Source organism: Sceloporus undulatus, chromosome 3 (assembly GCF_019175285.1).
Source record: "Sceloporus undulatus isolate JIND9_A2432 ecotype Alabama chromosome 3, SceUnd_v1.1, whole genome shotgun sequence".
In the NCBI taxonomy this organism is placed as follows: Eukaryota; Metazoa; Chordata; class Lepidosauria; order Squamata; family Phrynosomatidae; genus Sceloporus; species Sceloporus undulatus.
Genome location: NC_056524.1, coordinates 99,756,559 through 99,770,314, shown reverse-complemented (window position 1 = coordinate 99,770,314; position 13,756 = coordinate 99,756,559). Strand labels below are relative to the sequence as shown.

General features: G+C 40.2%; 1 protein-coding gene across 4 annotated transcripts in view; it reads right to left on the bottom strand.

The window, feature by feature from the left end:
- Positions 1–12,562: 12,562 nt before the first annotated feature.
- UBE3A (ubiquitin protein ligase E3A) overlaps positions 12,563–13,756 on the bottom strand; it is a 41,315-nt gene continuing 40,121 nt past the window's right edge. For 3 of the 4 annotated variants that reach the window (XM_042458029.1, XM_042458027.1, XM_042458028.1), the window contains one exon: positions 12,563–13,351. In XM_042458029.1, coding sequence (XP_042313963.1) covers positions 13,231–13,351 — 121 coding nt within the window. In that variant the 3' untranslated portion in view covers positions 12,563–13,230. The remainder of the gene's footprint in view (positions 13,352–13,756) is intronic. The other variant, XR_006102927.1, reaches the window with a different exon arrangement.

Sequence of the window (13,756 nt, the reverse complement as noted above, 5' to 3'; positions counted from 1 at the left end):
GTTTCTGTGCCTTGTAACTTTCCCTTAAAAATGAGTGGACACTATAAATTATGCAACTATACTTGATTTGCATTATTTACCCAGGTTGCAGACTTCATACTTTGAAAAAAAATGCAGTCACAAAACATGTTTAGCAAAGTGCATATGCAGCTTTGATGAAATACTATTCCCTGCAGGATAAATGCATAGATTAAAAAAAGAAAAGTTGCACAGAACCCTTTACCAGATACAGCAGAGATATACTTTTCAGTTTGTGGTATACAGCAGTCTTCGCCAATCTAGTGCCCTCTAGTGCCTTCTCCAGTCTAGTGCCCTTTAGGCACAACTGCCTCATCCCTGCTCAGCATGGCTGCTGGACTGCCAGCTGTGGGTAATGGGAATTGTAGTCCAACATATCTGGGAGCGTCAGTTTGGGAAAAGCTGATAAAGAGCATAGCTATTTTATTTATATAATAGTATCAGTTAACTCTAGTCAAAGAAAGGACAGCAAAGCAGCCAACCAGGGGAGGGGCTCTGATTTAATGGTTGAAGAAACTAGCAATTAATTCCAGCCCCTAACAATCAGCTTTTAATGTCTGCTGTACATGATTTTTATTTTATGACAAAGATATTGTACAAGCATTCAATTAAATCATAGATTGAGAGCTGGTCTGTATGGGACAACCACTCACATGAAGGGAGCTTGAAAGTGCAGGGTTTTCTTTTCTTTTTCATTTCACTCCTCTAGTTGTATAGGTTATATGAGCATGGCCAGCCATGCAATTTGACCACAGTCAGTTGCTGTTCCAGCACTATCACTAGCAACAACCAGAAGTAAAACTGAGACTCTGCATGTAGTAATGTAGTAGGTGACTTTGTAGATTGTAGTATGGTTGGGGTGCCTTTGGCCCTCTCAGATATTTTGAACATCTGCTCCCAGAAGCCATAGCCAGCATAGTCAAAGGATCTGAGGTCCAGAATATCTGGAAGACCACAGGCTTTTAACCCTGTTTGATAGTCCTTGGATAGTCGAGTTATGCCATAGAAAGGTATCCCCTTTAGATCTCTTTCATGTGGTTGCTCTAACATATATACATCCAGTTACACAAGGTCATCAGTGAAAAATGATGTAGGAAAGTTCAGTCACATAAACCTTCTGTTTTTCATTCTTTTATTTCACAATCCAAGATCTTTAATTCATCTGTTGTTTAAAGCCTATTGTTAATCTCATCCCCAGCACCCTGGTTGCAGTGCAACAGACTGGCTTTTCTTCAAAATCCTTTCAAATTATTCATACTGTAAGATGCTGGCAAATAAACTATCAGTTTAAAATGAAAAGAGTCTTGTTTTCCTTCTTTAGCTCTTCAGCTTTGAAATGTGATGGGCAGAAACTCTGATTTTTAATGATCCTGAAATGTGACAGAGCTAAGGTGTAATCCAGAAAAAAACCAGTCTTGGTTGAGTTCCTGTGGGAGGGGGGCTCCATACCCTGAACATTATGTTCATTGCTGGTTACCACTTTTCAGAGAGAATGAGGTAAAGAAGCAACTAAAACAGAGGGATGGTAGATAGGTAGGTGAAGCAAGAAGCCTCCTAAAAGGAAAGAGAATAGCTGAGATTCTGAATGGCCCAATGTGGATCTGTGGCACTGCTGTTCAATTGACCCCTTAGCACTGAGCTGCTTCATTTCCCCCCATGGCCATTCTGTAGCTAGTAGAGAGTGAGGAAGAGGGAATAGAAGCATATGACTACATTCCTGTACCTTTAAGTTGCCTGTTGACTTTGGGGCAACTCCATTGTTTTCATAGGGTTTTCTTAGGCAAGGAATACTCTGAGGTGGTTTGCCAGTTCCTTCCTTTGAGAGATAACCTACAGCACCTGGTATTTCATTGGTAGTTTCTCATTCAAGTACTAACTAGGGCCAACCCTATTTAGCTTCCAAGAGCAGAAGGATCTGGTGCCTGTTGTGTATTTAGGCCCTTTTGCCAGATGCAAATGATTAATTTGCCCACCAGGGTCTTCCAGAGGTCGATGTGAATAATGCAATCATTCTGAGGCTGGTTATGGGGACATAGCCAGACACGTCTCCAATTGTCCTTGCACTCCACCAGTCATGAAATGGCAAGGCTGAACAGCGAGTCTGGGATGGGGGTGCTTTGGTCACTGTGGAGGATGAAATACCAAAATCTACAATGACCGGGGTGGGGGGCAAGAAGACATATGCAAGCATAAGGTGGACTTAGTGTATGCTGTTACAATCACAGAGTTGGAAGAGATGGCAAGACATAAAGTCCAACCCCCGGCCATGCGCAAATACACAGTCAAAGCACTTCCTATAGATGTCTATCCAGCCTCCGTTTAAAAACCTCCAGAGGAGGCTCTACCCTGCTCCGAGGGAGCATGTCCCACTGTCAAAACTGCTCTTACTGACAGGAGGTGGAATCTTATTAACAGAATGGCATCCTATATTTGTTTGTAGGCATTTTGTTTTAAATGGCAGTTACCAGAGGACAAGCTCAAGTAGCACCAAATGCACTTGATAGGGACCATTTTGTAAGTGGACCACTTCGTCCCCCATCCCTGTTGTTCATTCCCTTATTCTTCTATCCAAAAGCTGCACAAATGCCTTCAAGAGCAAAAGGGAAGCAGAGCTGCTGTTTTAGCTTCTCACCCTCTAGAAATGTTTGCGTGCCCCAGTAAAACAGGTGAAGAGATGGTAATAATGAGAAACAGTAGCAGAGGCATGAGACTCCGAGACTTATAAGACATGAGCCCCTGTAAAAGATGTGGGCTTTACCAAATGCCCCACTGTACTAACATTGGAGCCTAGCCCTTCACTATTAGGCATGCAGTAGACAAGGTGGGGCACAGAGATTTTATCTCTTTCTTAACACCAGAACCTGGGATCCTGGAGACTTGATGCCAGCTGGATAGGTCTGTAGTCTGAAGTAGTCAGGGCTCTTATGGTTTTACCAATTTCCAACACATAAAGCACATTGCTGTGAGAAAAAGATTTTAGATCAGTTGTCAAATTTGACAGCGGCATAGAGATTAGTTTCTTTGGCTGCATGCAGATACTGAAAACATGTACTTTAGGAAAATGATGAAAAAATGCAACATTTTTTGGAGAGACAAGGAAACATGAAGGCACTTTTGAGAACACTGACCTTTCTAATATGTTTCTTTAGCAATAGAATAAAACAAATGGCATTTCACATTCTGCCAAGTTCAAGGAGCAGTTTGGTGGTCATGACTGCTTATCAGGGGCTACTCAGACTACATTTTAACCCGGTTCTGGATTCAAAATTTGCATATGAAGTTCATATTGGGCCTGATTCTGTCACAATCCATGTTGAGGCTTGCACAAGGAAATGCCCCTTACCCCGGGGTATCCAGAATCGGGCTAAAATCTGTCTTTTCTCAAAAGACCTGGATTCTGCAAAATATGAACTTGCCCTCGATTACGATCGGGGCAAATTCAGGGAGGGATAAGGGTCAGAGGGCGGGCAGAGGTCAGAGCATTCCCTCCTCTCATCTGAGGGGAGGGGGAGGAAGAGGAGGAGAAGGAAAGAGCCAAAGGACTGGAGGCTGAGGAGGCAAAAGGGGAAATCAGGGTGACTTTTGGGCTGCAAAGGGCTGTAAGAGGGAGGGCGGGGGGGAGTGGAGAAAGTGATGGAGGGGGAGGAAGGAGCTGTGGGAAGAAGGGAGCCATGGACGGCATCCTATAATGGAGCAGGAGGATGAAGGAGCCAGGGCAGCTCAGAAGGAGGTGAGGGTCGGAAGGAAGGAGGAGGAGGATTGCCTAGGGAAATAGGGCTGTGGGGCCAAGCTGGGGGATGTAGGGAAATGGATGCAGCAGCAGCAGCAGCCTCTTTTGACAATTTATGCGCATGATTTTTTGGGTGCTTGCTTTCCTCTTGCTCCTGGAACTTAAGAGCCATCATCATCATCATCATCATCATCATCATCATCATCATCATCATCATCATCATCATCATCATCATTGTTATATGCGGATGCTACAGTCAGAATGCCTGCGCTACATTTCCCTTTTATTCCCAATTGATTCCATGGGTCAACTTTAGTTGGAACTGACAGGTCACTCTCTCTCAGCCTCAGTGGAAGGCAATGACAAAGCTCCTCTGAAGAGAATGTCATCAGGAGGAAAAGGGTCAGGTCAGGTCAGGTCAAAGCACGAACGGAGCTCCCATCAGGCACCTTCCCTTTTTTTATTAAAAAAAATTTTTTTTTGACAAAACATGTGCATGTTTTTTTTCTTGAGGCAGACATATAGATGCATAGAACCTGGCTAGCTGCTTGTTCACTTTCCCTTCTATTTGCTGGCTTCCAGCAAAGGGGAAATGTTGCAAATAGACTTTTTTTCCTTTGCGAATCAATGCTATAATTCAAATGTTACATTTGTTGCTCTTGTCAATTAGGCAATTGGCAAAATGATACATGCTTTTGCAAGGAATTCAGGGGTAGCCCTGAATTGCTTTTAAAAGCAAAAAAGAATGCAAGGCAATCACATCCTTTTCTGGCATTTCCGAGGTAAGGAATTTATTATTATTATTATTATTATTATTACATGTGCAAGAGGCATTCTGGGATGGCAAGGAGTGGGGGATACAGGATGCATTAACTTGCATTTTGGGGTTGAAAATGGGGCCAAGGGCAGATCATAACCTGCACTGACCCAAATGCCCACAACACACACACAGACACACACAAAAGATGTTTATTTGACAAAATGTGCGCACTTTGGGGCATTTTGTGCATGGCTCTTTTTTTAAAAAAGGAGGGGGGAGTACACTTCCGATGCCCCTGCAAACGTCACCTATGATGATTGCTTGATTGACAGCAGGCGCCCTCAAGTTAAACCTGATAAGGCATTCAAGTTAAAATGCCCCTCAATTGTAGTGGGCACTTGCTCACAGAGAGATTTGGCAGAGGGGTATCTAGATCTACCCAGTTCCACCCACATTATCTGGGCCAGTGGGAATGGGGCCTCAGTGAACAGCACCAGCTCAAATATATCACACACCCAAAGCTACAGCAGATGACAGCTGTAAGGCTCAACTAGTAGACTGTTTTTGGTTTTGGGTAGTTTTATGATGGTGTGTAGGCTATGTGCTCACTGAGGACTATAAGATTAATTTCAGGGGGGGGGGGTACAATGATTGCATGGGAAGCATTTAAGTAGAATAAATCCAATTGCTAGAATAGACCCATTGAATCAATGGACTTACAGAAGTGTTAACTTACCATCCTACAATTAATTAAGTCCTCTCCATTTGGGAGTAACAATTGGATTTAGCACATGACTTAAATCTGTATTGGGAATGATGCAGATGTTGCAGGATTGCAACTCTCAGCATTCATCATATTGGCTTTACCAAATAGGGCTATTGGGACTGCATGTCCCCCCTCAGCATAAACAAAAGTAAGACTGAATTCTCCCAATAGGTTTTGCATTGTCTTTTGGCAATTCTCCTTGTGGTCTATTAGATGTTGAGATATGATTTCTATTTTTTTGTTTTTTTAATACAAAAAAAAATGAGAATCAGAAAAATACACAAAATTGTTGTATTTTGCTCATATTTGCATGAACCTGATCACATTGCCTGATTTTGCAAAAGTGAAGCCATTTGTTGTTTTTTTTAAACAGATACTATACCTCTGGCTCTTTCATCATCCTTGAACAAGTGCCAGATATTCATCATGATATAAGCAGTGCAGAAGTTTTGTTAAGTCTGCTGTTTGTCATTAAGATACTGCTAGACCACAAAGGAAAATGATAATTCTTATAATTTGCATTAAACCTTGCTCCTGAACAGAGGCCCCCTTTCAGGTTTTGGCAAGCATGATTTACAAAATTCAAAGGCATTCAGAACGATTCAAGATTTCCACTGTAACCGGATAGAAAAAGAAGTTATTTTGGATTCAATGGGACTTAAGTTTGAACTCAGTGGGCAAAATTCTTAATTGGGGTCCTCCCCCCCGACAACTACATCAGATTAAAGTACAATCAGTATTTGCTGTGGTGTCTCTTATGACATAGATAGAACTTATTGTGCTCTACTTGGTGCTACTCTTGTACCAAGTTCAGAAGCTTCAATTGGTTCAAAATGCGGCAGCCAGATTGGTCACCGGCACATCTAGGTTTGACCATATAACATCAGTATTACAATCTCTTCACTGGTTGCCCTACATGGCTTGGACTTGAGTTACCTGCGGGAATGCCTCTCCCTACACAATCTGCCCCGTACTCTCAGAACATCAGGGAAGTATTTACTGGAACATTAGAGTACTAGGTTCAGAGGTTTGCCTTTGCCTTCCTCTGAAGCTGAGAGAATGTGACTTGTCCAAGGTCACCCAATGGGCTTCCATGGCTGATCTCCAGAATCATAGTCCAACGCTCAAATCACTATGTCATGCTGGCTCTCACAGAAGTTATATTAATTCAGTAACGCTGCTTAAATGGTGAAAGAACTAGATATTGCCTCCTGTACTGCTTCCCCACTAATATAAGCTCTTGGAAACGTTTCAGTCTATGATGCCCATGTTTACATAATAATGCTATTAAACAAAAGTGGTAGCAGTAGTAGGTGACAATCCATTTTGAGTGCAAAGAATGAGTTTCATTTAGGGGTGAGTGCATGTAGAGGCTTGGTAAAATTTGCAGATCCTCCTCTTAACAAAATCAGATCTCACAGCCATTCCTAGGACTGCTCTACGCATGACTATCTTTATCTAAAGTATCATCACATGTTGACTGGGAAACAACACTGGGAGAAATACGATGGCTGCTTAATCATATGTATGTTGATTTACAGGCTTTGACGTGGCAAATGGTTACTTGTTCATCAATTAAATGACTCCTGTTCAAAAGGCAATTGCCCTTCCTTTGAATCATATCCTTCTTTCTCAATCTAATGTTTACAAAAACTGTACCATTCTTTTGCTATATATATTTGCACAGTTGAAAGGGGACCATTCATGGCAAGAACCAGACTAAAGAAGGTATCACCTAAGATGACTCCCACCTTTCAATAGAAGATATTCATTTTTGCTTCCTTGACAACGCAGATGAGGAAACTTGGCCTCATCAACAAACCTCGTTGTTGTTGGTGTAGCATTTCAAGGCATTCTCCTGTAAATGTAAAGGACTTCTCGATCACTTCATCAACAGATACTTCTGAAAGCTAAACATCATCTGCTGCAAGAAACAGCAGTCAAACGACAGTAACAATCTGCCTTTGGATTTAAAATTCCAAGCTTTACTTTCACGATGAGTGAAAGAACTAAAGTCAAGGATGTCGAGAAATCCCCGCTGGCTTTGTTTTGCAATGCGAAGGAGGAGATCTTGTTAAACAAGAAACTTAGAATCTTAGAGTCCATGAAGAAGCAGGCAGAAAACTCCCACACTCTTGATCAAAGGATCTTGTACATCAGATTCACCAGGAAGCTCTGGAGGTCAGAGGTGGCTCATGCCAAGCTACTCGGCAATCAAGAGCTTGTCAAACATCTCTCTTGGAGTCTCTTTCCACCTTTGCACACGGTTGTGACCGATGACAGCGACAAAGCTGTGAGAGCTATATTACAGAATTCAGAAGCTTCCAGAGTGATTTCAGCTCCGTGTAGAATCCAGACCCACCTGGCTCCAGTCTCTGCTAGCAAGAACCAAGGAAAGAAAGGTGAGATTAAGGATCAACAGAAATCTACTGGAGCCACGGGGAAAAACGATGCACAAAGAGATGATCAGAAGGAGCAAACATCTGATGAAAGGCAAACTGGTTTTAGCCATCCTGTCAGCATTTCCAGATGCAAAAGGCCATACACCACAAATCACCAGAAACATGGCAGGCTATCCAATATGAATGAGATGTCTCAGGGGATCTTCATGAAAATCCCTTCACAGCAACAACACCCAGAAGCTCAAGCTACACAAGCCACTATGTCTTCGTCTGCTGAGAGAAGTGTAAATAAAGCACTGAAAAAAAGCTGTCTTGAACCAAAATGTATGAGTAGCAAGAGCAGATGTTACAAATGGGCACTTAATTCTAAGAATCTTTTCTTGGGACTGGACAATACACCTTTGGGATTATGTCCTGATGTGAACAATCATCGGAATGGAAACAGTCACAACCTTTTAGAAGACAAAGTCAAACTCTTTCTCCAGAGGGTCACAACTTTAAAACGAAAACAAAACTACCCTTTACAGGATTACTATTCTGAAAGATTGCTGGAAAAGCTGGCAAGGAAAGGTAAAGTAAACCAGGAGTTTCTGTGGAATACAGAGCTGGAGCAGAGCAAATGGAATCTAGTAGGCCCTGAAGCCCATCACCGAAGCATTACTATAAATAAACTGGACAGAAACTTTATGAAAAACGACAGTTCTTTGGAGATACTTATATGGCAACACTACAATCAGATACTTACCAAAGAGAATCTAATGGAAAGAAATTGGCTAAACAATGACCCTTATCAACTGATCACAAATTAAGGTTTGGAGAATCGTTTCCTTTGTTTCCAAACCTAAGAACTGAGCAAGATGTTTACACTCACTACAGAAGTGTTAAGGACTGAGCAAGATATTAAATCTCTACAGCAATTCTCTGAGAAGTTTTCATTGCTGAGTATAACCCACCATGTGATTTAGGGTTATCATGCAATCTTTTCCCCCTCTATCTTGATTGTTGCTATTATTACCAAGCAAAAATGAAAACACTCACTACATGATGGTCCTTTAAACCATCAGTGAGAACTGTGCTTCCCTCTAGATGCTGGGACTGCAACTTCTACCCCCCCCCCCCCCAAATTGGCTAAACCGGTTAGGGCTGCTGTGACTGGCAATCCAACATGTGGAAGGCCACACAATTTTCATCTGCCCTAAATAATGCAGAATAGAATTGGGGAACAGCATAGGCATGATGTTAGAATATTACAACAGCTCTTAATCTCTAGCCTAGCTATAAAATAACCAAACTGTGATATGCTTCTGCAAGGGGCTTTGTCATACTTTAGAGACATTTTTTAAGTGCTGTACTGTGATTTTTTAAAGTCATCTTGCTATATCTGCTAACTTACAATCTTTTCACAATAAACTGTTTCAGTATTATGCAGTGGACATCATCTGCACAGAATGCTTCTTTCAGCTTCACATCTTAGGTGTGTGACGTAAATAACAAAGGCAGCACAATACTCTCTATGAATTAAGAGAATAGCGATATGTTTAAACCCTCATAAGCTGCTATGGTCATAAAATGAGCTCTATATGATTTAGAATCACGTCATACAAGCCAAAGGAACACTGGATGGCTGTCGACTGATACAATGCCATTAAGAATAAAGGTTGATAGGATACCCAGATGCTAATCTTCCCATTTCTCCCAGTCCTTGCAGTTTCAATGATATGCATGAATTGAGAATTGTTGCTTAAAACATGAAAATTTAGGCTAGACATTTCTTGCACAATACAATTACATATATTAAGCACCCCTACGATTTGATTTTATCTCTTAGTCCCAACTTTCTTTGGCAGTTCATCGATGGGAGACATTTCACTCAGTGTACTTATATCATTAAAAAAAACAATTTATTAGTATATGGCAATCTGCTCATTTTGTGTAAGTTAATGCAATGCACTCTATTTGGAACACAAAAGCAATATGCAAACATATGAAACCACCAAACCTCCTAAAAGCACCCAATCAATACTGTAAATACAGTAAAGGGGAAAAACTGATCCCAAGAACTTTAGCAAATAGGCCAACTGAATAGGAATATCATTTCAGCTTAGTATTAAGTATACTGCAGCAAGTGCCCAATTCTTTCCTTTCCACTTCCCTTCTGTCCAGCTGTTTCGCTCAATGTCTCCCACTGTCTTGTGGTGACTCGACCCTTAAGTATCTTAGGACCCCTTTACCTGCCACAGTTGTATCTGTTTTGTGGGCACTGCTTTACTCTAAAGGCAGCTTATGCTCAAACATTATGCTAAAAGGTGTAATGCCTTTTCCCTGAGCCCCCTCTGTAAAGTGCATACTCAATCTGAAATATAAGAATAAAACATCTAAACATGTTTCATAGGTAAGTTTAATGTATGCTGTGTCCTGTCCATGGAAATGAAAACTAAAAGACAAAGAAGCCTCCTTGCTTCTTTATAGTAAAATATGCCAGACTTTTATCTATAACGTTTGGTTTCAAATGAAATTTCTATAAAAATCCCAGCACAAAAATGAGGAAAGCTGGAATATGTCCAGAGGAGGGTAAGCAAGATGACCAGGCCCTGTAAGGAATAGTTGAGGTAGCTGGGTATATTCAGCCAGGATGAGCTGAGAGGTGATGTGATAGTCATAATTAAATATCTGAAGGGGCTGTCAGATAAAACTGAGCAAGCTTGTTCTCCGCTGCTTCATAGGGCGGTACCTTAACCACTGGAGGAAGTTCTGACTAAATATTAGGATAATTTTCCTGTTAGAGCCACTTGCCAGTGGAACAGCCTACTTCAAAAGGTGGTGGACTCATTTGTTAGGTTTTCCAGAGCTTAACACAAGGGTGTTTTAGACACTGATTCCTGCATGGCAGGGGACCTCAGATGATCTGAAGGTCCCTTCTAACTCTTGATACCATCTGTGATCCATTATAACTTATCAATTATAGCACAACTCAATTTTGGGTATGTACAAATGTAGTATTTGATTTTTAAAAAATAGCATTTTTTCATTCTGCTAACATCAAGTTAGTTTGCACAGTTCTGTAATAAACTTAGCGTACCCCATAGGTTTCCTCATCAGTAGACTACTAATATAAAGCATATTCTTTGAAAGCAGTAAAATGAACTAGCATGTGTCAATGCTCATGCTAAGAAACGGTAACAGTATGAATGGTATTTGTAGCAACATGTTGTGGTAGTGGTTTCATTTTAACTTGTTTTTAACTTAATTTTTGATAGTTTTAACTTTTTTATTTTTTGACCTCTTAACTATTTTTTAAACTGTTTTAAACTACCATGAATGCTGAATTAGAAAAAGGCAAGATATGATGATAATAATAGTAATAAATGATGAAGTTGCTGCAGTGCATCCTTCCATAAATGTGCCAATGAATCCCAGGTGCTCTAAGCTATATTTTAGAAGGAGGAACTGGCAAACCACCTCTGAGTATTCCTTGCCTAAGAAAACCCTGTAAAATTCATGGGGTCACTGTACCTTGACAGACGACTTCAAAGCGCGCACGCACGCGCGCACACACACACACACACACACACACACCAGATACTGAAAAAAGGTCTAAAGACTTAATCCTAAAAAGTGACACTTAGTTGGGAGGAGTGACATTAAATACATTACAGTTCTCTTTTCTAGGACAGTGATTTAACCATTCAAAATTTCATCTCTCTAGGCTCCTTGTTTCAAAACTGTGCAAGTCTCAAAATTATTAGCCAATAACCACAGAAATAAAATACTTTGCTTCTTCTGCTCTCAACTATGACATGATAAAGACTAATTTCAAGAAACTGTTGAACTGCCACAAGCTGTTATTTAGTTTCAGATGAAACAGTAGTTAAAGCAAGGCTTTAGACAGTCATCATACAGTATATCTTAAATAGAGTTCCTCACCAAGAAATTCCAGTGATATTGAAGGTGAACATCAAACTAAGGAAATCACTTTTTTTGGTCACTGGACCAGGGTGGAAAACCATCAATGCTTTATTTAGCATTATAGTTACATAACAGATGCCTATTTCTATTACCAAAAGGAATTTAATAAAGTTTTCCTGAAAAACATATTTTCCCCCCTTCAATGATGTCAGAGGTTTGACTTTTGAAAGATTACCAATGTTGCACAAATCATGCAGATTTGCTACGTAGTAGTCAGACATAGCAATCACCAAGGCACAAGCTCAGTTTTGCACATCAGTTATCACTTGTAGTAAGAAGAGGTATGCCAATTACATTGTTTTGGTTACAAATGTACAGTCCCTTTATTTTATATTGTAACAGCAGTGATCACCAGCGTGCAGGGACAGTCTGTAGAACGCTGAGGGATCCCCTTGTGTGGGGTCAAGATATACATTCCAAACCTATGATGTGCTATGTAAAAAGATCACGCAAGTGATCTTAGGATACACTTTCTACACATATAATGAACAGTTGGGAGCATTACAGTGCAAACTTGTTCTTAAAATGTTTAATTATTTTCCTCCTATTGCTAGATGAGGAGAGGAGAAAGGCATCCCTTTGCTACAGCACTGATCGTATGCTTTGATAATAGAAACAATTCATTAAGACAGCTTGCAGGGAAGACTGGATTGTCCATTTAAAATGACAACATAATAGGCAATTAAAATGTAATTTTAAGTGCACTTTACATGCTTGTTGATAGATCCAATTTTCTGATTTCTCTCACAACACATTTCATTCCTACTCTAATGCTGTTTGGCTGCAAATGCACTTTTCCAAGTAAACTTTTTTTAAAAAAAGAAAAAAGCCCAAACTATGTTCACACTTCCACATAGCTAAAATCCCTGCTAATTGAAAACACAATATGCTACAAGACAAGACATGTGAAAGCCAACATGTATAGTGAAATGAGTTTTTTTTAATTGTTGTGCTGTGACTAAAGTAAAGTTCTCAAAGGCTGTAGTTTAACATTCAAAGTTCTCCCTTCCATCTTTATTGATTCTAAAATTTTCCACAAATTTCTTTGGGGGCTAGAACAGCAGTCATTGCATCACACCATTTTGTTTTCCAAGACTTCCAAGTTTCAAAAGCAAAACTGTTCAAAAAAGTACAGTTCCTGATTTTGATTCGATAATTGGGACAAAAATGTAGCACATACTTAAAGATTACACAATCTACAAATGATGGCAATATTTTCCTTGGGAGAGTACAGTTTTGTTTTCTGGTAAATACTCAAAAGGCTCAACTTCAAGCAGTAATAAACACAAGCAAAAGTGATTTAACCCTTTAAAATAAATATTCAAGAAAACCTCTCTGTACATACAAGTGAAAGAATATGTAACACTTTCACGCTAAAAGAAAATAATTTGTTCATAGAAGCAGCTGAAATCTGCTGTTCCAGCCCAAAGTCCCCAAGTGAAGAAGGGAGGCACAAACACAGGTGACTACGGTTGCTCACTATTATCTTATGGCCTTTGTGGGTATTATTTTATAATTTTATTTATTTTTGGACAGGGACACCATCACCACCAATCTCTTTATCCCTTTTGTTATTTTATTTATTTCATTACAGCATGCCAAATCCTTTGGCATATGTGATGGCCTTCAACAATCTCTCCTTAAGTTTTTCTTTGCTGGAGTACTCTGGCAGCAAGAGGACATTAAAGCATGTGTGAGATGTGGGTAACCTATAGGAGAGAAAACAGAGAAGAAAAAAATAAGTTCTATGAATTCAGACCAAAATTCATAGGCCATACTGACCTGAAAAATACCCTTCTAGCTAATATTCCTTCTTCATTCTATTTCCACTGCTATTCTATGATTCCTTGCAAAGGTGTCTTGAGGTTAGAGTGAATCTCCTCTTCTGGTGGGAGGGATCCAACTTTGGATGCCCTTCTGACCAATACATGGCAAAGCTCCCCAAGTACAGTATATCACTGGGAGATTGGGGGAAGGCTTTGGAGGCACACATTCAAAGTCTGTCTCCAGCACCAATGCTCCCAAAACTGAGGGTAGGACTGTTTATCAGCCATAGAGCTAGAGATTACAGTTTCCCTACCAACAATTTGATCCTGAAGGAGGATGCTATCAAA